Consider the following 26,075-nt stretch of genomic DNA (forward strand, 5'->3'; position numbering starts at 1 on the left):
GCTACCTGTAAAGATTTCCTTTGACTAGAGAAATCCCAGGATAAGGTTCTCCAGAACACATTGCACACTAGATCCCTTTGTTCATCCTTCCCTCCCCATTAAAATCTGGCATGCTTCTAGGCAGTGTAACCTTAGTGTGAGAAATTTAATCAAAGCATTTCTGAGACCATGTGCACACACATTTGTACACAGACATGGGAAGAGAGAGGAAAGTCAGGGGCTAGTAAGAAGCCTGTCAGGAAACAGAGACAGAGGGAGTTTGAGAGTAAAGGAAATAATTGGATGTAAAGAGAAAAAGGGAAGGAGGGGATACACTAAATGTTTACGAAGCCAAAGTCTCAATTTTGGGTCCTGAAACAACTAAAAATAGCCCATTATGTATGCTATTCAGCATTTAGTTCTGTACACATCCTTACTGCATACATAGACACTAAATGTTCAGTAAATTTGATACTTCAGCCTATTAGTTCAGAGTGTGTTTGCAAGTACATGTATTAAGTTCCAGATGACTATATAAAATCATTTTAGACCGATTTTCTTATACTAAAAGTTATTGCAGATGCAGTAACATTCATAGCTTGGCCAACCAGGGATCATTCCTAAGGATTCCATTCTGTAGAAACACAGGCTGATGCAGTAACAAAAGGCCATCATGCCTGAACTATTTAAAACTTCCTTACATTGTCATCAGTAGTTGGTTTATCTATTATCACCTCTGGCAGAAGCTGTCCAGTAGGCGACAAGAGTGATGTTTGTCCACCAACCAAGGAAACCACTCCATTGCAGTCCACACTACTATGCATCTTCCCGTTCACTGGAAGCCTCCTTGATGACCTACTGCCCTGACTAATGTTACTATTGTGCCGTTCATGTCTGAGTGGCACAAAAAGAGAACCTCTTCTGCTATCATCTTCAAAAGTGCTATGTTCATCATCTGCAAAGTCATTTTCTGATCCTACATCCTTTACTCGACCTCTAAAGCTGAAAAGACTCGTTCTGCTGTTGCGCCTTGGAGAAAACAGGGAGTCATGAATGCTCAGCAAAGACTGTAGGAAAACAAAATTAAATTTATTATTTTAAAATGTTAAATATATAAAAACACATTTCAAGGTAAAACCAGTTAATATGCCCTAAAAAGTCTTCTCAAACCAGATTTTAAAAAAAACCAAAACGCATTTCTGGGGTTGAAACAGAGAAAGAGTACAGACATAACCACAAGAGATCACTGTTCATCTGAGTTTTTAAATTTAAACCAAAAAGTAATTATTTGAAAAAATCTGCATTAGGCTATGTTACCTTTCACACTATTCTGAGTATCTGGTAAACTTTCTGGAAATTCTAGAGACCTATTTGTATTATGCATCCAGGAGGTGAATGTATGGCTGGGCAGATGGTGTCATCAAGAGGGCTTCCGCTTCCTTGACCATAGGGTGATGTTCTGAAAAGAACTGCTGAGTGGTGATGGGGTCCACCTATTGAGGAAGGGGAAGAGTATCTCTAGATACAGACTGGCTAACCTAGTGAGGGAGGGTTTTAAACTAGGTTCATCAGGGGATGGAGACAAAAGCCAACAGGTAAGTCCAAGGCATGAAGCCTTAGGAGGGTCAGAATCTGGGGGGAGCATGGACTGTTATAGCAGAGACAAGGAAGAGACAAGAGGGAACATAGAGGGGAAATCAAATCAGTATCTTAGATATCTGTATATTAATGAAAAAAGTATGGGGAATAAACAAGAAGAACTAGAAATACTGATGAATATGGTATCACAGAGACTTGGTGGGATAATACACGACTGGATTATTGGTATTGAAAGGCACAACTTTATCAGGAAGGGCAAGCAGGGAAAAAAAGAAGTGTTGCTTTATATATCAAGATGTATACACTTGAACTGAGGTTGAGACAGAAATAGGAGAACAGACTTGTTCAAAGTCTCTGGGTAAGGATAAAGGGGGTAAAAAACAAGGGTGATGTCATGGTAGGGGTCCACTGTAGATCACCTAACCAGGAAAAGAGGTGAATGAGGCTTTTTTAAACAACTAACAAAATCATCCACAGCACAGAACTAGGTGGTGATGGGGAACTTCAACTACCCAAACATCTGTTGGAAAATAATACAGCAGGACACAGATTATCCAGCAAGTTGGAGACAATTTTTTTATTTCAGAAGGTGGAGAAAGCTACTAGGGGAGAGGCTGTTCTAGATTTGTTTTTGACAAATAGAGAGGAACTAGTTGAGAATTTGAAAGTGGAAGGCAGCTTGGTTGAAAGTCATCATGAAATGGTGGAGTTCATGATTCTAAGGAATGGTAGGAGGGAAAACTGCAAAATAAAGATAATGGATTTCAAGAAAGCAGACTTTAGCAAACTCAGGGAGTTGGTAAGTAAGTTCCCATAGGAAGCAAGTCTAAGAGGAAAAACAGTTTGAGAGAATGGGAAGTTTTTCAAAGTGACATTATTAAAGACACAAGAGCAAACTATCCGACTGTGTAGGAAATATAGGAAGTATGGTAAGAGACCATCCTGGCTCAACCAGGAGATCTTCAAGGATCTGAAACTCAAAAAAGGAGTCCTACAAAAAGTGGAAACTAGGTCAAATTACAAAGAATGGCTATAAACAACACAATCATGTAGGGACAAAATCAGAAAAACCAAAACACAAAATGAGATTAAACTGGCTAGAAACATGAAGGGTAATAGGAAAACATTCTACAAATACATTAGAACAAAAGGAAGACCGAAGACAGGGTAGACCCATTACTTAATGAGAGGGGAAGATAGTAACAGAAAACATGGAAATGGCAGAAATGCTAAATGACTTTTTTGATAATGAAAGAAATAAGCAATCAATTTGCCAACACGGAAAAGATAATAAGGTGATAAGTAACAGTCAACATGGATTTGCCAAGAACAAATCATGTCAAACCAACCTAATAGCTTTCTCTGACAGAGTAACAAGCCTTGTGGATGGGGGCAGGGGAAGTGGTAGATATGGTATATCTTGACTTTAGTAAGGTTTTTGATACTGTCTTGCAAGACATTCTCATAAACAAATGGGAAATACAGCCTAAATTGAGCTACTATAAGGTGGATGCATAACTGCTTGGAAAACCATTCCCAGAGAGTAATCATCAGTGGTTCATAGTGAAGTTGGAAGGGCATATCAATTATGGTCCCTCAGGGATTGGTCCTGAGTCTGGTTCTGTTCAATATCTTCATGAATGATTTAGATAATGGCATAGGGAGTACACTTATAAAGTTTGCAGATGATATCAAGCTTGGAGAGATTGCAAGTACTTTGGAGGATAGGATTAAAGTTCAAAATGATCTGGACAAACTGGATAAATGGTGTGAAGTAAACAGGATGAAATTCAAAAAGGATACATGCAAAGTACTCCACTTAGGAAGAAACAATCAATTGCACACATACAAAATAGGAAGTGACTGCCTAGGAAGGAGTACTGAGGAAAAGGATCTCGGAGTTATAGTGGATCACAAGCTAAATATGAGTCAACAGTGTAACACTGCTGCAAAAAACTGAACATCATTCTGGGATATATTAGCAGGAGTGTTGTAAATAAGACACACAAAGTGATTCTTCCACTTTACTCCAAGCTGATAAGGCCTCAGCTGGAATAGTGTGTCCGGTTCTGGGCGCCACATTTCAGGAAAGATGTAGACAAATTGGAGACAGTTCAGAGAAGAGCAAGAAAAATGATAGAAAACATGACTTATGAGGAAAGATTTTAAAAAATAGGCTTGTTTAGTCTGGGGGAAAAAAAACTTAGTGGGGGACATGATAATTGTTCTCAAGTACATAAAAGGTTGTTAGCTGAAATAGCTGTTGATTCTGTGGAAATGAAATGATGCATTCAGCATTACAGTAAAGTGGTAACTGAATGCTGAAAAAAGAGAAAACAAATCACCTATCTAGGTATAATGCAGTGAATTACTTCAATATGAAAAACGCATACTTTTCCATCATTTCGTGAACGTTTAGAGTATTATAAATTTGTGTATAATGAATATGGACTCATTAAAATAAAAACAAAAGAAGAACTGACAGTGGTTATCGAGTACTAGCATTAAATACTACTACATCATCCTAGACCACAAGGACACTAGAACAGCAAGAATGAACAATTCCTGGACTACCTTTTAAGGTATATAAAAGCATAGGTTAGGAGATTTTAGCTGTGAGTAAATGTAGATTTCAGTGGAAAGTAGTGCATGTGTTTATATTATCATAACATCAAGATACTGAACAGCTATTTTATTAATATTATTTTGGGGAAAGTTTTCAGGGTTTACTCAAGTAACACAAAAGCTTTCCCTTAATTATCCCTCTCTTTTACAATCATGCAGTTTAGTCACAATGCTGTGCCTTATATATTACTACAACCTCCATGTCAAACAGATCACTGTGCTAAAAAATTACAATTGCATTAGTTATAACAGTACCTGGTGGGGGGAAGTGAAATGCTTTTCATATGTCAGTCTATTCCCTTCCAAAGAGAAACGGAAACCTTTTCTTCTGATATTGCCTTCTGAATCAGATTTGGGAAACTTTTCATCATCCAACTTGTCCTCTCCTCCAGAAAGCTCTCTCTGTCTTCTTTTCTTCCTTCTGTTTCTCCTTTCTTTAGCACTCTTTGAGCTCAACTTTGATGCTTCTGAAGAACTCTCCGAGAGCCCACAAATCCTATCTTCGCCACCAAAATCTCTTAATTCAGCTGCCGCTTCTGCTATTGCCTGGCATACCAAAAGGTTGACTACTTATTAAAACACTAAAATATCAAATATGCATTTAACTACCAAATCCTTTACTACTTACTATAAAAAGCACTGCTTTTTTAAAACAGTCCATCCTTATTTTCCCAAATTTACTCCAAGTGGCTTTTATGTATATGGGCAAATCCTACTAATTTCTGCAAAAATGTCACTTGAAATAATTAGTAAATGCAAAGTAAATGAGGAGAACAGGATAAAGTCGATAATGTATTATGGAAGTGCTGGTCACAACTTTATAGGTAAGGTTGAATTCTGTTTTGCACTTAAAGCATTGACTCAATCTCTTTGTTCTGTATGATAAATACAGCATCTCCGCCCCACACCAGTATTTGAATGCTGTATTTAAAGAGTATTTTCTGAAAATTAGTTAATATTAATTCAAACTTGTGTCCTTTAAGAAATTTAGTATCTGTCTTGGTATTTTCTTTGTCCTGAATGACATTAACAATGGGAAAAATACAGAAAGTAAAGTTCCCCATACAGTTAAAACTAATCAAAATCTTATGCATAGACTATATTTGAAGAAATCAGCTTGTAATTAAGCTACATTTGTAGCTTTGTATCTAGCTGTATATATCATTGTATATAATTTTTATGATTATAAATAACACAAACACGTTCATGTAACTCTTAGGTGGGCACTTTGAGATATCAGAGGAAACTCGACTAATCACCATCATTCCTCTACAGCTAATTTTGATTAAATCAATTTTATCTGTTACAATGAATCAGGAAGTAAAAGGAAGACTGCATACATGTCAAGAATTCTCACTGGTCGATTAAGTAGTCCCACTGTCTCTCTTTCTGAAGCTGCATACTAACTTGAGTCCCCAGGACACTGCTTTCTTATTTCCACTCTCCATTCAGGCAACACTGCTGGAGGAACTGAGACTGGGGGGGAGGAGGGGAGACGTAAAACTGCTGGAAGAGCAGTCAGCCTGGTGGATGATTCACCACCTAGGAACGAGGGGTTTAAAAAGGTCAGTTTGGGCCTGACCCCTTCTGTCATTCACTCTTAACAGGCTGGGTAGCAGAGAGGCTCCGGTGCGTGGCTTGCTGCAGGACCACATGCAGTCAAACGGTGAGCGGGAAACAGCGGGGGACACCCCTTCCCCTTTTCAGGGCATAAAAAACAGGGAGGAATTGCACACGGTGCAGGGGGGAATGGGCACAGGTTCCCTGCTCCATAGAACCCCCATATGGAAGCAGTCCAGACAATTAGTGGGGGTGGGGGGAGGGAACAACACCTTCCCCCATTGCAGGGCATTAAAGCAGGCAGCAGTTTGGGAGATGGCAGCAGGGGGGGGAGCAGGCACTGAGTCCCTGCTCCATAGAACTCCCCACCTGGAATCAGTCCAGACGGTGAGCAGGAACAGCGAGGGGGGAGCAGCACCTTCCCCAATTCAGGCCATAGAAACAGGGTGGAGTTGGGACACGGTGACAAGGGACAGCAGAAACTCCATGTGAGGCAGCAGGGAGGGGGCAAAAATAGTGCTCAATCCACTCCCACATAGAGCCAGACAGTGTCAGGTAGGGAAAGGCAAGATCCGCCCCGCCCAAAATTGCTACAGGAGGGAGAAAGAGGGCACTGGAACCAACCCAATTTCGCATATAGCCCATACAATGGTGGGGGGGGGGAGAAGGGGGAAGAAACCTCCCATTCTCTGGGAAAGCAGTGGTTGGGCTGGACTGGGGAATAGGAAGTGGATAGGAGGCTACAAGCCATTCCCTGTTTCAGTCAAGGGAGGCAGGAGGGGCAGGAGCTGGTAAGCAGTCTCGGCATGGCTCCAGGGGGACACAAAGGGGAAAGGAAGGGTGCACAAAAGGGAAGGCTTAATTCTCCTTTTCCTCTGGCACCAGTGGAGCGGGGTAGCAATAGGAGAACAGATTCACAAAGGGAGATAAAGTTCATTAGAGGGGCATATAGGTACAAGGAGGAAAGGGGGGGCGGGCCCCTCCCATAGCAGTTGCAGTGTACATGAATGTTTAGGGAATCATGGTGCGGTTTTTCCCTGCTGTAGCCAGAACACAACGGGATGGGGGGGGGGGAATTTGCATCACCCCTCCCCCACAGTTAGTTTTGTTACCACAGGAACCCAGAAAGCAATCAAATCACACACAGGGCAGACCCAGTGCAGTTGGTTGGCCCCAGGGCAAGCCAGGGGCAGAGTCCATACAGCAAGGGCAAGTGGCTGGGGGAGCCTGGGGTGCCCCGGAGTTTCAAAGTCAGCCTATCAGGCTTGGGGAAATGGGGGCACCAGCTGCAGTATTTGCTCACCTGAGTGCATTGGATTGTCACAGATGACCTATTGGGCTTGGGGAAGTGGGGTCTCCAGGTGCAACTCTCGCTCACCCAACTGAGCTAGCACCGTCTGATGGGGGGCCAGTTAGCATGGAGCTGATATGACTAATTAAATGTATTCTGTATGAAGTAGTTTCCACATCACTACAGGCTGTACAAAGCGGAACAGGTCACACAGATCCAGGACATCCCACTCAAGTGATTTCAGGGGCAATGGTAGACGCACAGGGTGGGGATCGCCATCCATGAACCCAGACAAATGCTGTTCACGGAGCAGGAAGGCCAGTTGGCAATGTGGTCCATTAAAGAGGAACAGGTGCTGTGCTACATGCTGTCATTGGCAACTCATCAACCGGCATCCTCCAAAATTTCGAATCGCCTTTCGGCCATTACATTTGTCAGTAGGTTAAATGGCTAGCCAGATCCTTGGATGGGGTTTCTTAGTTCGAAGGTTTTTGATAGGATGGTCATACAGCGGTGGACCCAGGGAGGATTCCCATCATCCCATCAGGGTTTCCATATTCAGGGACCTCCTTCACATCCCCAGTGTCATATATAATAGTGCACAGGAGGTATCCCTATTCAGGGCAGCATTTTTGACAGTATTTTTTGGTGCTTTCAGAGTCAGTGATCTAGTGCCTGGGTCCATCAGGATTCTATGGGAAAGGTTTTGGAATTTTGTGACATAAGCTGGCACAAGCATGCAGGGATATTACACTTGCGAAGGTCCAAGACTGATCAAGTTGGCTGGGGTGCATTTGTTACTCTATGGAAGGGTGGCAAGCCTGGGGTCTGCCTCGTTCAGGTGTTGAGGGCCTACATGGCAATACGGTGGAAGGGAGAAGGCCCCCTTTTTGTACACAGAGACGGGAGTCCCCTCATGGCATATCAATTGATTATCATGTTGAGACAGGGGCTAACGAGGTTGGGGCTGCCAGCCCATGAATTTGGTTCCCACTCATTCAGAATAGGGGTGGCTACGGCAGCAGTGGAATGGTATGGAAGCAGAAGCTATTCAGGCAATCGGGCACTGGCACTCTAATACCATATGATCATATGTAAGACCGCAGGTGGAAAATCAACATTAATCGGTTGTGTTCTCATTTCAGATAGGGGACAGCCGGCTATACACACGAGGGTGTGGATCTGTGGGCACGGTATTGTGTTTTGGGTGCATAGGCACACATCCAGGTTGTCCAAGGGCTCCCAATTGAGATTCGGTGGCGAAGCATTACTCAGTTGGCACACGGAGGGGCATGTTATGGGATCAACTGGTACCGCTGTTGTATGCTGTGTGGGTGTGTCAGCGGATATACTGGTGATACACATGGGAGAAAATGATCTGGGAACACTTATAGGGGTGGAGTTAATGCTTTGAATTAGGAGGGACCTGATGCAGATCCTGGCAATTTTTCCGGGCATTAACATTGTCTGGTCAGATATACTTTAGCACAAGGTCTGGCAGGGAGCCATGAACCCTGCAAGGGTGGACAAAACCGTGAAGTATGTGAACAAGAAAGTGGCCAAATTCTTGTTGCCCTTGGGGTGGGGGCACAGTAATTTCACATCCTGGCATATTCTATGGGGCACTGGAGTTATTTTGGGAGAATGGGGTACACCCAAGATGCTGCCATATTTTTGGCTGATATAAAAGAGGGCATTGGGAGATGTCTGGGAACCCAGCTGGGTGTGGGGAGGAGGCAGCCAAGCTAATGGCTGGCGCCTCCTTGTGGTGGATGTTCAGTGCAGGTACTCCATAAATTAAGGCACAAAAGAACAGACAAATGGAGAGGTGCTTGGTAACTGAGCAAGCTGGGGGCAGTTGGGGACTCCTCTGATTGGTACAGCAGGGAGCCAACACCACATCATTATAGTCCACCTTAACCCTTCCCTTGAGCAGGGGTGGTCAGTAAGGTCCCAGCAAGGGAATTGCTGGAGGGATCTTGATGAAAATGGGGGGAAGCTGGTGGAAGCCCCACAACAACCCAAAATTGGCTGGAATTGGAGGGTCCTGGCAGCAGGTTTAAAACAAATAAAAGGAAGTTCTTCTTCACGCAGCGCACAGTCAACTTGTGGAACTCCTTACCTGAGGTTGTGAAGGCTAGGACTATAACAATGTTTAAAAGGGAACTGGATAAATTCATGGTGGCTAAGTCCATAAATGGCTATTAGCCAGGATGGGTAAGAATGGTGTCCCTAGCCTCTGTTCGTCAGAGGATAGAGATGGATGGCAGGAGAGAGATCACTTGATCATTGCCTGTTAGGTTCACTCCCTCTGGGGCACCTGGTATTGGCCACTGTCGGTAGACAGATACTGGGCTAGATGGACCTTTGGTCTGACCCAGTACGGCCATTCTTATGTTCTTATGGATCTGCTGGAGGCACATAAATAGAACAGTGGGGGGAGAGGCTGGAAAAAGCACTTACTGCCCCTGCTCCCCGGTAGGGTGACCAGATGAGAGGAAGAAAATATCGGGACCCATGGGAGAGGTTGCCGGCGGAGAAAAAAAACGGAGTGCGAAATATTGGGACAAATTGCGTCCTGACCAAACATCAGTCAGGACATGGGACAAATGCCTAAATATTGGGACAGTCCCGATTTTATCAGGACATCTGATCACCCTATCCTACGGTGAATTGTGGGGGGTTTCACCTGCATCTGCCAGGTTAGTCCCAGACGTCTAATAATAAAGTTGTGGCCTGATTAAACCCTAGGGGACCAAATAGCAAATGTGAAAAACTGGGACAGGGATTGGAGGTGGGGGTAATAGGATCCTATATAAGAAAAAGACCCCAAAATTGGGACGGTCCCTATAAAACAGGGACATCTGGTCACCCTATTAAAGTCATATCTAATGTCTCCTGTCATTCTTTTGCCATAGCCAGACAATCACCAGTACACTTCAAATGCAAAGCAACTGTAAAAACAATTTAACTGGTTGTCGCTTTCTGGCTTCTTTTCACGCTCTGGTGTACTGGTGGATGTCCTTGCAATATTTTTTAATATATTTAATTCATATTAATGGACATATAGGATGGTATAATACTTTAAAGTTTCTTGTTTAATATGTTCATCTATGACATTTTAGATTACTTTTTAAAAGTAAATTCCTGGACCAAAAAAACATAATTAATTAGGCTGAGAGTAAATGTCAGTAATTTAAAAGCAAAAAAAAATTACAGTGATGTTGTAATTATCCCCAAATGAAGAATTATAAACTCAGGAAATCCAGAATTAAGGTTACTGTAAAAAGAAATCCAATCACAGTAAGATAGGAAATGTAGACTTAAGGCACCCAAACAACCCCAACTCATTTTTGGCTCATTTTAAATCTCCATTAACACTTAAGAGTATAGAAATTTTTTAATGATAGACCCATTCTTTGGTGTACCTCACCAGTACTATCACAACAAATCTGACATAGGTAAAAAAAAAAGAGGAAGCTTTGTTGTTTTCCTAGTTTCCACTAAATTATATACTATCTTTTACTAATGTGTGTGTGCAATGTTATATATTTAGGTAAAAGAATAAAAATGTATGGATACGGATACCTGAGCTGCTTCTTGTTGCTTTTTCAGCTGTTCAAGCATCTGCTGAAATTCTGTCTCCTTCTGCTTTGCCTCTTCTAGGGTTGCTTGATTCTGTTCTTCATAGGCCATGGCAACAACAGCCAGGATCAAGTTAATTAGGTAGAAAGAGCCCAGGAAAATCACCAGAAGAAAAAATATCATGTATGTTTTGCCAGCAGCACGTAGAGTCTGGGGGGAAAATGATACAGCTGATTAATTTGAGAATTATACAGAATTTGAGAATTAGGAAAATGGTTGTGTGTCTATATCAAAGACAGTTGTTCATATTGAATATGACAATATTTATTTTATAAACCAAAATGAAAATAAATGCAAAATGTGAGTGTGTGTATGAGAGAAAGAGAGAAAGGTGGTGTGATTTAGGAATCCTGTTTTACTTATGGGAGGGTGGGGAAGGGTATGAGATTTTAATAATTATCTCAAAGAGGAGAAAATTCAAAGTAAATAATTAAAAAAAATTGTAAAATTGTAAAATTGCACTGAAAAAGTATTAGTTGTATCTTCCCCTTTGACTGGCCAGAATACCTAAAAGTAGCACCATCGGTAATATCAACTAAACAATAGAGCCTAGCTTATTGTAAGAATAAAGCCATGAATTCATGGCTATCAAAACAGGACTCACGGCATTTAAGACAGGACTACCACCTTTTGAAATGATAACAACTGTTCATTGCTTTAGCACGGTATTGCTGTTCTGAAGGTAACAAATAACAATGTTGTATCAAATGAAACATGATACAGACATGAAAATGGGTTCTAAAAAGCTTCTGTATAGACTTATACAAAGCATGACAAATCTTGTAGCATGTTTTTCACAATTCTGTATGATCCAGCAAGTTTGGGATAAAGGTCCCACTTTTGAAAATCCTATTAGACTACAATGTTTCCCAATAACATTTTATGACTGTGCATCTTAATTTTTAATACACCATTATGTAATAGGAAATGTAAAGACCATTTCTTTCTGTCATAACTGATTTTAGACCATGAACATATCAAAACATAGTTTTCACTACATTCTCACCAGTTGATAAAGGTTTTCCCAGTAATCCTGAGTCATCAGTCGAAACAGTGACAAGAATGCCCAGCTGAACGTGTCAAAACTCGTGTAGCCATAGTTGGGGTTTCTACCAGCTTTTATACAAGTATATCCTTCTGGACATTGACTTAAAAAAAAGAATTAATTTAAATTAGTTTGTTTTTTTTAACAATGGTAAAGAGTAAAAATTGTCCTTCAGTTGAATAACTTTCACTAATGAATAGGAGACTCTTTGTGGATTACTAAATTTTACAATTGGGGTATTAAACATACGGCCTGTGGTCCAAATCCAGACCAAATGGTGTAGTTACATGGCCAGCATGACAATCAGAATGTGCAGAAACTCAGGTTTAATTTAAACTATGAATATGTTTCTACTTGTCATGGCTACAGAAATAATCTTCCAACAGAAACAGAGTGTAAACTGATGTATAAAGTATGCCTGAATCTGCAGAGAGCCAGAAACAATGAGACTGAGGGGGTTAACTTCGCTGTCCCATATTAATCAGATTGAAGCATCTGCTGTCTAGCCCAATGACATGACTCTTGACATAACTCTTCCATTTTTGATTTTCCAACTGGACCTGGATGAAAATAGGTTAATCACAACCTGACTTGTGACGTTCTGAAAGGGAGGCTGGTCCAGATGACATTCCCTTAGATCTAATGCATTATCCTTAGCCAGTAGACTCTGACTTTACTTTTCCTTTTACACATAGAATGAGAGCTTCTGCCCAGACCATAACCAGATCTACCTTTCCTGAGTTTTTCTGCCTTCCTAGCAGTTTACACACATCATGTTTATAAAGAATCCTCCACTGGAGGAGGAAGAGTGACAATGATGGATCACAGCATTAGACAGGTTATACTCCATCGGGAAATCCTGGTTCTACTGAAGTCATTATGGAGTTTTGCCATTGACTTCAATGGAGCCAGGATTTCAACGCATGTCTCCTTTTTCGATCACATCCCTTGAGTCACATAGGAGCTCTGCAGTATCTCCCTTACATGGGCGCTGGAATCCTTGCAAACAACCAGCTTCTCTGGACCCAAAATCAGATAGCTGCTGCTGAATAATACAGATGAATTTGCAAAGAGGTTGATACAGCTCTGGAACAAGATCTTTTATGCACTGATTTACTGAAGTGGGAGGCTGGAAGTGACCAGAACCATCCAAAGATGGTTTGAAGTTTTGTAAGGGGTCTGACTGGTTCTTTCCTATTCGCTCAAATACCTGCTCCCAAAGGCATGTACTGATGGCTGCTAGGCTGTAAGTTGCACTGAGCCATGAAGGGGACCTCATAAGAAATGTACACTTTTATTTGAATGGAGGGATGACATGATCTCTATGAATACTTATAAAAGTCTGATAAAGTAGTGCTGTGCACTGAAAAATGCTTTCTGTTGTAACAGAAGCTAAGTTATCCCTGATGACTTCTTAATCATATTATCTTCAGCAGACCTCCAGGAGGCATACCTTCACTTTCTGAAGTCTTACAGGAATAATGCTGTAGAATGGATTTCAGAATTTCCATCTGGAATAATTCCTTTGTGAATTTACTGAGAGACCAGAAATCTAGAAAAACAATCATTTCTTTTTGTATTACAAAAAATCTTGTGCGCTTTCCAAAGTATCTGTCTCTCTAGGTATTGATCTAATATGTTAGGGATAAACTATTGCATCTTTCATCTTCTGATGTTACAAAATATATTTGTTGTTGATAGTGTTGGTTTATTTTAACTTTGGGGAAGGATAAACTTGTCCCTGGGACAGTGAATCAATTCTACAGTGTCCTCCTCTGATAATCTCAAGTACCCATTTCTTGGAATTGGTTGACTCCCATTGAGGGCTTTATAAATTACTTTGAGAAACAAAACTGGAATTTACCCCCCACTTCCACACTGGTAATTCTGGCCTGGTCTAGTCAGTGGAAACTTCCTTATAGCCTGCTGAACCATAAATTCATAGGAATGTAGGACAGTAATGGACCTCGAGAGGTCACCTAGTCCAGTCCCCTGCACTGAGGCAGGACCAAGTATTATCTAGACCATCCCTGACAGCTGTTGTTAAAAACCTCCAGTGATGGATATTCCATAACCTACGTAAGTTGTTCCAATGCTTAATCACCCTTACAGTTAGGAAGTTTCTCCTGTCTAACCTAAATCTCGCTTGCTGCAATTTAAGTCCATTACTTCTTGTCCTGTCCTCAGTGGATAAGCGGAATAACTGATCGCTCTCCTCTTTATAACAACCTTTTACGTACTTGAAGACTGCTAGCCATTTCAGTGCAGATCTTGCCAATGTGCTAGCTGAGTTTCCTTGGAGACTGCTCAAATGCTTCAGCATAGGCCTTGCCAGCAGGGATCTTCATCTTTGTTCTGGCAGCTGCCTTGTGTATGTGAGGATGCATAATGGGGAAACATTTCTTATCCTTTTGGTTCCCTGTGTTGTCTGTCTGCCATTTCTGAGGGGGAGCAGAGGTGCTGTCCTTCAAACCCTCCTCAGAATGCCAAAAGGACATATTTTGTTGTTTTGACAGTTTTGAGGAGAAAAACCTTGAAGCCAGTGAATAGACTGGGAGACATTTAGTTACAAATCTTTAAGAAATCCTGAAAGCTCTGCTACAACAGGAGACCTAGAGGCTGCCATGTGTGCAGTTTGGAAGCTGAGAATTCTACAGAGCACTTCTTAAGCCCAGGCTCAGAACAAAGATCTGATCTCCCTCTAGCTGCTGTGGAGATGGGGAATGCCAACTACGAAGACTGTCTAACAAGGAAGAGATGGAGACAAATATTTTAAGTCATTCATAGTACAACTGCTGTCACCTGAAACTGAATTTTCAAGTCCAATACAGGTTTCTAGAAAGCAAACTGATATTACAAAATATTTTTATTTGTAATTTTTTCTAATATGAAAGAATATAGGTTGATTGACAGTGCAGTTAGCTAGCTAAATGAATTATTTAGGCTGTACTGCCAAAATGTTACATCTTTTTCATACAAAGCCACAGTATAACATACAACATTTCTTACCCTGCATCGGAGCTATTACCACAAAGCAAGGCATCTTTTTGTCCCTCTAAACTATAAAAATTATCTATAAAGAAAAGAATTTTAAAATGTTATAATATTGAACTAAAGGAATTCTGCATTTAGTTACAGTGCTGTACGATAAACATCAGTAGCTGTAAAACACATTTTGCTAAGAAGAAAATGGATGTATGGAATTTAGTAATTTAAACATAAACATTACTTTCAAGACAAGAATTTAAAGTAGTGCACTTTAATCAATCAGCAAGAAAATAAGACAAACATTTCTACAACTGTAAATATAATTTACTGTTAATATAATAGTTAATATTAATTTATCATTCATTTCGAACTACCAAAAGGCATGCATGATAGAAGGGTACACAAATATATTCACATATAAAACATACTTGTGTGTTGACTGATTTTAGTACACTACGTTTCATAAAATCTTCATGCAACATGTATAGTCAGTCTTTGCTCAGAAGTTAGACAACACAAAGGCCTTTTCCTTAAAGGAAAGGTCTCTGCAAATGAATACTATAGTCACTAGCAGTGCAAGAGAGCTACTTTAAAGGGGCTTATTGGATAGAAAAGTCCAAAGGGGGCTTATATCAAAGAGATAGTAAAGTTATAATTTAAGTTACCATACATTGTGAAAAATATAAAAGTTTTATTTAGAAAGAATTCTGAGTTTCATGACAGCTTTTCAGGGAATCTGATCTTTAAGCAATAGGAACAGATGTACCAGTATGCCTAGAAATAAACATACTTGAAATCACAATACTTTGTGGGCTTGTCTTCACTACTGGGGAGATTGATGCTGCTGCAATCAATGCAGCGGGTATTGATTTAGAGCAGGGGTCGGCAACCTTTCAGAAGTGGTGTGCCGAGTCTTCAGTTATTCACTGTAATTGAAGGTTTTGCATGCCAGTAATACATTTTAATGTTTTTAGAAGGTCTCTTTCTATAAGTCTATAACATACAACTAAACTATTGTTGTATGTAAAGTAAAGGTTTTTAAAATGTTTAAGAAGCTTCATTTAAAATTAAATTAAAATGCAGAGTCTCCTGGACTAGTGGCCAGGCAGTGTGAGTGCCACTGAAAATCAGCTCGAGTGCCATAGGTTGCCTACCCCTGATTTAGAGGGTCTAGTGAAGACCCGCTAAATCTATGGCAGAGCATTTTCTGGTCAACTCCAGTACTCCAGCTCCCTGAGAAGAGTAAGGTAAGTCGACGGGAGACTTCAACCATAAACATTTTAACAACTTATAGCAGTAATTCTTACTTTCATTTTCAATGTATGCCTTCCAGTCAAACACTGTGTCATTAATGAAGAATGAAGCAAATCTATTTTCAGAAGAAGATACATTTAAGGGCCACAGCAAACATTTATGCCTCAAGTTGCCCATGAACAGCTGCAGCCCTATTAGTGCAAATACACTCAGACAAAACACAGTCAGGATCATTACATCTGAGAGCTTCTTCACAGACTGAATTAGGGCTCCTACAATAGTCTTCAAGCCTGCAAGCAGAAAGGGATTTTTACTGTGACCATAAACATTTATTTTACACATAAATTAATGAGTTTTTCCAACACTATTAAAGATTTCATGTATTGCTCTACATAAATGGTTGCAATGTTTTTAAAATTAAAATTTTACACAATAAGTCTCATAATTGGTGAAAAAAATGATTAGCCGAACACGGTTAATTTGAAAGTATGAACGGAAATTAATGGCATGTATTCCAAAGCACTTGTTTTCACAGAAATTAATTTCACAGAATTAATGTAAAGCACAAATAACAGTCAAGTGACCGTTATTTGTGCTTTACATTAATTCCATGTAAAGAAAAATATTTCTAATTTAAAATTTTTTGCTGATGCCTCTTGCTCTAAACCTTTGTTAGTGTTTTTTCAGTGATACAATACATGGGTATAGCAAAAGTAAAGATCTTGTTATGTTGTAAATGTTATCTATTGTATTATAGTGTACCCTATGAAACTGGAGATGGTTTGGTAAAGAGAGGCATCTTAAGATAATAAATACCTCATGTAATACCCATGCTGCTATTTATTATTTTATTCCGTTCTCTTTATTAGTGATTCAACTTTAAAAAAAAAACCTGACATTTTCAATCCCAAGTATCCCCACAATAAATGGTAAATTTCATAGTAGTAAGTAAAAAATAATTAATTTGGATTCTAATGGAGGAGAGAAATTCGACGACATAAGATGCAAATTACACAGGCTGCATACTGCAGTTTTCTCATGCAAGAATTCGTTAAACTTAAAGGCTGATTTTTAAAAGAAAATGTTAGAAAGGCAAGGAATCTTTAAGTGAAATTTAAAAATCTGGATTCCTCTTTTGTGTGCGTATAAAAGTCTAAAGGCTGGGAAGCAAGAATACTTATGTTAAAAAACATGAGAATTCACAAGGAGAGCCACTCAATAACAGTAATTTTTAAAAGAACTGTCTTTACTGCTAGTGGATCAAGTGAAATAGAAAAGCCCATAATACCCTTAAAGTCAGCCTCAGTGTTTAACCTAGCTCTCACCTGGAATGACAGATATTGTTTTCAATGCTCGGAGAACTCTGAATGTTCTCAATGCTGAGACATTGCCCAGGTCCACAAACTCTGTCAGATATCTGTAATAGGGGAATTCACACAAAAACAATAACAGTACACACAAAATTAAACAGTTCGAGATACCCGGGGCCTAACACCTAATAGTTAGAATAATAAAATTGTAGCACTGGGAGCGGCCTTGAGAGGTCATTTAGTCCAGTCCCCTGCACTCATGGCAGGACTAAGTATTATCTAGACCATCCTTGACATGTGTTTATCTAACCTCCTCTTAAAAATCTCCAATGACAGAGATTCAACAACCTCCCTAGGCAATTTATTAACTCCCCAGGTACTTCTTATCTGGGATTACAGAAATAGTTTTCAAAGCTCTCAATACTCTGAAAGTTCAAAGAGCTGAAACATTGCCTAGGTTTACAAATTCTGTTACATGCCTGTAGGATTAAATCAAAGTTATTCAGAATTTAGACAGTGTGTAACCCACACACCTCCTGGGTATGGTGTTCTGTCCCATCTAGTGGCACCAAGACCACTTTGAGAGGTAAAATGAGTCTGCCCCACAGCCTTAGCTAACAGTCAGTTGGCTTTTAGCTCATGCAGTAGAGGCTCATGCACTAAGCTCCAGAGGTCCCAGGTTTGATCCCATCTGCTGAAGACCGTAGTCCATTGGTATTCCAAGAGCTTATGTTACTTACCTGGATCTTTTATCTAGACCTTTTTGGTGATCTTAAAACCAATGAATTACATTAATATATTCTCCTTTCACTGGAGTTTGCCCTACATTAATAAGCTCTAGTAACTACCAGTTAAATGTAAATTTCAAATGAAGTGGACAACCCTGATTTTGTTTTTGAAAACCTAATTAATGTGGACTAGGTTGGCTTCATTATGGAGTGAAGATAGAAGGATGACTTTATACTAGTGGGTGAATGTCATTGCTACTGTACATTATATAAGTGTGTAAAAGATGTAACAAGATTTGGCTACAAATCACTCAAAACACAGCGAAAACATACTTCAAAAAAGCTAACTGACATTACACAGTCCGTTTTTTTTTAATTGTTACTTTACTTACGCAAATGCAATAACAGTAAAATCAAGCCAGTTCCAGGGGTCTCGAAGAAAAGTAAAATGACCTATGCAGAAGCCTCTTGCAAGAATTTTTATAAGGGATTCAAATGTATAAATTCCAGTAAAAGTGTACCTGAGAAAAAAATCCAAGCAAGAGTTAATGGCCCTAATCAATCAATAATGTGTCAGTATAATCACAAGGAGAGTCATGCAAAAATATTAATTTTTAAATTCACTGCCTTTGCTGCTACTGAATCAAGTTTAGCAGACAGTTCATTAAACTTACACTACAAGATTCCAGTGCATTCTAACATACATCACTTTTTTGTCTGTCACTTTTATTTATTTTTAAAATGTCCCAAAGAATGTCAGGGTACAGAAAATCTGTTTAACTAAAGAAAAGTTACACCATGGAAATCTGCAGTATAAGTCTGCATGCATCACTCTGTCAATGAGATACAACCCTTGCTACAGTTATTTCATGGCTGTCCAGGAGACATCCTGACTAAACTGCTGCATCTGCACTGCATGAGTTGGCATGGACTTGAAGCAATATATAGGCAGCACATTTAGCACTTTATGAAGAGGGCTCTTCAGTTATCTCTGTAGCCAAGCAAGGAACAGCACTTACTGATGGATTGCAAAGACAGTTCCAGCCAAAGAAAGTTGTTCACACAATGCAGAAGGACAAAAAATATATATATTATATATATATATTATATATAAACTTGCATGATAGCAAGTTTTCTCAACAAGAGTTGGGGGCATTACTCACAAATGGAAAATCCTCAAGTTAGAGTTATGCAGGTTGTCTCTTTATACCTCCCTACAGAAACGTATCTTGTGTATGACTAAATATATTACCATTTCTAAAATATTTTTTCTGTAAAGAACGTTTAAATTATTTTTCATATTGCTATTTTTCATCTATATCTGTCTATAAATTCAACATCCTTAGTTAGCATAAGTCCAAATGGACAGGGCTCAGAAGGTGATAAAAAACAATATAAAGTAAAAGCTTTGTTATACCCCATGTTGGGGAATGAGGGGTGCTGGTAAGTCAAAAATTAGGTTTTTAGAAAACGGTCCTGGGAGGAGTTGCCCTTTCATGTAAGTGTCTTGGAGGAATATTTTATTTTCCCTTTGTGGAAGACTTTTAAGGGGTCAGGAATTAGATACATTGGCAAGACCCATCAGGGAAAAATGGTAAAGCATGTACTTGCCATTTGCTTGAATTCAAGTCAGTGACCCATTTTAAATTTTTACATTTAAAGAAAAGTAGGTGGTTCACGACGGCCAAGAAAAGCCTCTTTGGGAGACTAATAGTATTATTTTTCTTTTGAATAGATATCTTCCTTCTAAGTAAAAAAGGAACATATCTAAGTAGATAAGTGGTTTATGCAAACAGCGAAGAGAACTTTGTATTTCTAAAATTATAGCAATGTCACAGCCTTTCTTCCACCAGCGTCTGCCATGCATAAAATGTGGTGATTCGAGCTAAAGAGAGCTGGGTGACAAAGCAAATATCTAATCTTAGAAACAAATAAATAAATAAATAAAGGTTCAGCTCTTGATACATCATGTTACATTTTCAAAGCACTGTACAAACATTAGTTAGTTAATTCTCAACATCTCTGTGAAGCATATATATTCTTTATAACATCATTTTTACTTACTCTACATTCTTTGTCCAATCTGGAGGGTTATTCATTGTCATAAATACACAGTTAGTCAGAATAGTGCACATAATAAGTATGCTGAATGATGTAGATTTTAGTCAAGGAACATAGAATGACAAGTTAAATGCAAGAAACTATATCCCATGAAATGTAAGCAGTTTCCCAGGATATAGACTGTTAATAAATGTATATGATACAAATTAAGGAATTTCATAAAAGTAACTATCAATTAAAGTTATAAGAAAAATGTTAAAACAGTGGCTGCTAATGCTAATTTTGTATTCTAGGAGTATACAGTATCTTTTTCTTCCACTGAATTTAATTGGTGGTTCAATAAATATGATTAATTTAATTCAGATTCACTGTAAGAGGAGGAATTAAGGACAGAAACATATTTAAATATTAAAACAACCCAATGTTACTAAATACTAAAAACAGACCAATTCTAAACAAACCACATGAAAAGGATATGAATGAACTAAAATCTTGATAGCTGCTTTTCTAAGAGGATGGAAAGGAGATAAAATGTACAAGGCAGGTGTGGCACTGAATCGGAAGATTGCCTTCCCTCTATTCAATACTATAAAAGTCTGGAAAAAGGAAAACATACACTTGGAAAGTATGAACAAACATTTTCAATCTCAATTAAGCAATTTTTACTCTTAGTTATGTTTATGTTGCCTGATATACAGCTTTGCTGTAAACACATAGTTTGAGTCTGCTGCTGTTATTCACATTAATCGTCCCATTTACTTTTCATGGTTTAATGGAACTACTCACACAAACAAGTATCAGGTCATAAATTTTAGCAGGAATAGTAATAATAAAAAAGACATTCATGGTCTCACTCTCTCTTTTAAAAGAAATCTTTATTTCTACATTTACCTGATATATGATAGAATAATCCAAACTGGGGGCAAAGTATTAGACAGACGGACTCTCCCTCCCTCTCTGAGGAATATAATTCAGAAGATTACACTAATCAAACAGTAGCATGATTTTAACCTCTCTCTTTAAAGGTGAAATTTGACCCCAATGATATTAGTGACACTAAGGGTCCAATTTGAATGTCCAACAAGGAATTTCAGCTCTCAAATAATACCTGTTTTGAGCACCTGAATGGCCATGTCATAACTATAAAGGGAAGCGTAACAGCCCTCCTGTGTACAATACTATAAAATCCCTCCTGGCCAGAGACACCAAAATCCTTTTACTTGTAAAGGGTTAAGAAGCTCAAGTAACCTGGCTGACACCTGACCCAAAGGACCAATAAGAGGACAAGATACTTTCAAATCTTGGTAGGTGGAGGCTTTTGTTTGTGTGCTCTTTGTTTTGGGGGTTGTTCGCTCTTGGGACTAAGAGGGACCAGACATCAATCCATGCTCTCCAAATCTTTCTGAACAAGTCTCTCATCTTTCAAACTTGTAAGTAACAGCCAGGCAACGTGTTAGTTTCATCTTTGTTTTCTCAACTTGTAAATGTTCCCTTTTGCTAAAGGTTTTACCTCTGTTTGCTGTAACTTTAAACCTAAGGCTAGAGGGGGTTCCTCTGGGCTCTATGAATCTGATTACCCTGTAAAGTTATTTTCCATCCTGATTTTACAGAGATGATTTTTACCATTCTTTCTTTAATTAAAAGCCTTCTTTTTAAGAACCTAATTCATTTTTCCTTGTTTTAAGATCCAAGGGGGTTGGATCTGGACTCACCAGGAACTGATGGGGGAGGAGGAGGAGGAAAGGAAGAGGAATAGTTAATTTCTCCTTGATTAAGATCCAAGGGTTTGAATTGGTTTTTCACAAGGAACTTGGTGGAGAAGTCTCTCAAAGCTACCCAGAGAAGGGTTATAGTACTTGGGAGGGAGATATTCTGTGGGGGAGATAGACAGAGTTTCCCAAATAACTCATAAATAATTTGGGTGGTGGCAGCAAAACCAGATCTAAGCTGGTAGTTAAGCTTAGAGGTTCTCATGCAGGTCTCCACATCTGTACCCTAGAGCTCAGAGTGGGGAAGGAACCTTGCACCTGAATGGCCATTTGCACAAATCAATCACTTTCTGATATTAGGTTTATCTTACTTAATCATTGCAGCACTTTAGAATTGTGTAGCAGACACATCCTGGTGTTTTATAGATTTATTGTCTTCTCAGTGGCACGATGTGACTACCATTAGGACTGTTCATATAAACATTTTTGAACTGGCAGATACTTGGGAGACAGAGTCAAACAGAGTCATAGACAAACTGTAGCATATTGTGAGACTATATTCCTTGTTCATATTTCTAGAATTCTGCCTGCTACTACAGGCGAGTCTTATCTTACGTGGGGGTTCCGTTCTGCGGTTAGCGCGTAAAGCGAAAACCGTGTATAGTCAAAATTACATTGAGTTGAATAAACTCTCTCCTGCCATCCATCTTCACCCTCTGACAAACAGAGGCTAGGGACACCCTTCCTTACCCATCCTAGCTAATATCCATTAACGGACTTAACCTCCATGAATGTATCCAGTTCTCTTTTAAACACTGTTATAGTCCTAGCCTTCACAACCTCCTGAGGCAAGGAGTTCCACTCCACAAGGAGTTGACTGTGTGCTGTGTGAAGAACTTCCTTTTATTTGTTTTAAACCCGCTGCCCATTAATTTCATTTGGTGCCCCTAGTTCTTGTATTATGGGAACAAATAAATAACTTTTCCTTATTTACTTTCTCTACATCACTCATGATTTTATTTTAGTCTCCTCTTTTCCGAGCTGAAAAGTCCTAGCCTCGTTAATCTCTCCTCATATGGCACCCATTCCAAACCCCTAATCGTTTTAGTTGCCATTCTCGGAATGCCAGTGTATCTTTTTTGAGATAAGGAGACCACATCTGTATGCAGTATTCAAGATGTGGGCGTACCACTGATTTATATAAGGGCAATAAGATATTCTCCATCTTATTTTCTACCCCCTTTTTAATGATTCCTAACATCCTGTTTGTTTTTCTGACCATCGCTGCACACTGCATGAACATCTTCAGAGAACTATCCAAGATGACTCCAAGATCTTTTTCCTGATTTGTCGTAGCTAAATTAGCCCCCATCATATTGTATGTATAGTTGGGGTTATTTTTTCCAGTGTGCATTATTTACATTTATCCACATAAAATTTAATTTGCCATTTTGTTGCCCAATCACTTAATTTTGTGAGATCTTTTTGAAGTTCTTTACAGTCTGCTTTGGTCTTAACTATCTTGAGCAGTTTAGTATCATCTGCAAACTTTGCCACCTCACTTTTTACCCCTTTCTTCAGATCATTTATGAATAGGTTGAACAGGATTGGTCCTAGGACTGACCCTTGGGGGACACCACTAGTTACCCCTCTCCATTCTGAGAATTTACCATTTATTCCTACCCTTTGTTCCCTGTCTTTTAACCAGTTCTCAGTCCATGAAAGGATCTTCCTCTTATCCCATGACAATTTAATTTACGTAAGAGCCTTTGGTGAGGGACTTTGTCAAAGGCTTTCTGGAAATCTAAGTACACTATGTCCACTGGATCCCCTTGTCCATATGTTTGTTGACCCCTTCAAAGAACTCTAATAGATTAGTAAGACACGATTTCCCTTTACAGAAACCATGTTGACTTTTGCCCAACAAATGTATGTTCTTCTATTATCAGAGGGGTAGCCGTGTTAGTCTGGATCTGTAAAAGCAGCAAAGAGAGTCCTGTGGCACCTTACAGACTAACAGACGTATTAGAGCATGAGTTTTCGTGGGTGAATGACACATGCATCCGACGAAGTGGACATTCACCCACGAAAGCTCATGCTCCAATACGTCTGTTAGTCTATAAGGTGCCACAGGATTCTTTGCTGCTTTTATCTTCTTCTATGTGTCTAACAATTTTATTCTTTACTATTGTTTCGAGTAATTTGCCTGGTAGTGACGTTAGATTTAACAGTCTGTAATTCCTGGGATCACCTCTAGAGCCCTTTCTAAATATTGGTGTTACATTAGCTATCTTCCAGTCATTGGGTACAGAAGCCAATTTAAAGGACAGGTTACAAATCATAGTTAATAGTTCCACAACTTCACATTTGAGTTCTTTCAGAACTCTTGGGTGAATGACATCTGGTCCTGGTGACTTGTTACTGTTAAGTTTATCAATTAATTCCAAAATCTCCACTAGTGACACCTCAATCTGTGACAGTTCCTCAGATTTAAAAGGTAATAAAAGGTAATAATTGGAGATATACCAATCTCCTAGAACTGGAAGGAACCAAGGTCATCGAGTCCAGCCCCCTGCCTTCACTAGCAGGACCAATTTTTGCCCCAGATCCCTAAGTGGCCCCCTCAAGGATTGAACTCACAACCCTGGGTTTAGCAGGCCAATGCTCAAACCACTCACCTACAAAAGCCACCTCAGGTTTGGGAATCTCCCTAACATCCTCAGCCATGAAGACTGAAGCAAAGAATCCATTTAGTTTCTCCACAATGACTTTATCGTCTTTAAGTGCTCCTTTTGTATCTTAATCGTCCAGGGGCCCCACTGGTTGTTTAGCAGGCTTCCTGCTTCTGATGTACTTAAAAAACATTTTGTCATTATCTTTTGAGTTTCTGGCTCGCCTTTCTTCAAACTCCTCTTCGGCTTTTCTTATTACATTTTTACATTTAATTAGGCAGTGTTTATGTTCCTTTCTATTTACCTCACTAGGATTTGACTTTCTCTTTTTAAAAGATGCGTTTTTATCTCTCACTGCTTCTTTTAAATGGTTGTTAAGCCATGGTAGCTCTTTTTTAGTTCTTTTACTGTGTTTTTTAATTTGGGGTATACATTAAGTTGGGCCTCTATTATGGGGTCTTTAAAAAGTGCCCATGCAGCTTGCAGGGATTTCACTTTAGTCAGTGTACCTTTTAATTTCTGTTTAACTAACCCCCTCATTTTTGCATAGTTCCCCTTTCTGAAATTAAATACCACAGTGTTGGGCTGTTGAGGTGTTCTTCTCACCACAGGGATGTTAAATGTTATTATATTATGGTCACTATTTCCAAGTGGTCCTGTTATAGTTACCTCCTGGACCAGCTCCTGTGCTCCACTCAGGACTAAATCAAGAGTTGCCTCTCCCCTTGTGGATTCCTGTACCAGCTGCTCCAAGAAGCAGTCATTTAAAGCATCGAGAAATTTTGTCTCTGCATTTCTTCCTGAGGGGACATGTTCCCAGTTAATATGGGGATAATTGAAATCTCCCACTATTATTGAGTTCTTTATTTTGATAGCCTCTCTAATTTCCCTTAGCATTTCATCGTCACTATCACTATCCTGGTCAGGTGGTCGATAACAGATCCCTAATGTTATATTCTTATTAGAGCATGAAATTATTATCCATAGAGATTCTATAGAACATGTGGATTCACTTAAGATTTTTACTTCATTTGAGTCTACATTTTCTTTCACATATATTGCCACACACCCCAATTCTATGCATGAACACACATGCACAGGAACAGGAACACTAAGTTCAGGGAGCAGGAACTAGGAAACAAACAAGAACAGGGACCAGGAAGCAATAAGCAGGAATATAATGCTGCCTCCCCTCCCCTTAATTTAATATCTTGCTGGTTAAGAATATGTTCTCCCTATGGTAAATACACTCACCATGCTCTATACCCTGCAGCCCACAAGATCACATCATAAGTATCTAAAACACTTCCAGATCCTCGCCTAAGAGACACTTCTTCTCCAGGATAGAATGCATGGAGTCTTGCATGGATAGGCTCTCTGAGACTTGCATATTTCCTAATTACATGAATCAGCTTTGAGAATGGCGAAGGGATGGGATGAACCTCTTTCATCAGCATAGACAACTTGGTTGTCACAGGTCAACTGAAGAGCCAATAGAATGGGGTTTCTCCAATACTTTCATGAGGCGTACTCTGAACATGCTCTAAACCATGACACAGTGCAACCGGGAAGGATGTATCTTGATGTTCTTCCAGTATGCCATCTACAT

The 26,075-nt window shown here is 39.4% G+C and overlaps 1 protein-coding gene across 1 annotated transcript in view; it reads right to left on the bottom strand.

Annotated features, from left to right (window-relative positions):
• The window catches only part of LOC123378511 (sodium channel protein type 2 subunit alpha-like), a 189,467-nt gene that overhangs the window by 94,992 nt on the left and 68,400 nt on the right, over positions 1-26,075 (bottom strand). Inside the window, exons 3-12 of the mRNA XM_045032407.1 lie at positions 20,563-20,681; positions 20,089-20,178; positions 18,417-18,545; positions 17,312-17,403; positions 16,040-16,276; positions 14,754-14,817; positions 11,706-11,847; positions 10,643-10,849; positions 4,459-4,749; positions 681-1,046 (exon numbers count right to left, since the gene is read on the bottom strand). Coding sequence (XP_044888342.1) covers positions 681-1,046; positions 4,459-4,749; positions 10,643-10,849; positions 11,706-11,847; positions 14,754-14,817; positions 16,040-16,276; positions 17,312-17,403; positions 18,417-18,545; positions 20,089-20,178; positions 20,563-20,681 — 1,737 coding nt within the window. The remainder of the gene's footprint in view (positions 1-680; positions 1,047-4,458; positions 4,750-10,642; positions 10,850-11,705; positions 11,848-14,753; positions 14,818-16,039; positions 16,277-17,311; positions 17,404-18,416; positions 18,546-20,088; positions 20,179-20,562; positions 20,682-26,075) is intronic.

Source organism: Mauremys mutica, chromosome 10, assembly GCF_020497125.1.
Source record: "Mauremys mutica isolate MM-2020 ecotype Southern chromosome 10, ASM2049712v1, whole genome shotgun sequence".
Taxonomy (NCBI): Eukaryota; Metazoa; Chordata; order Testudines; family Geoemydidae; genus Mauremys; species Mauremys mutica.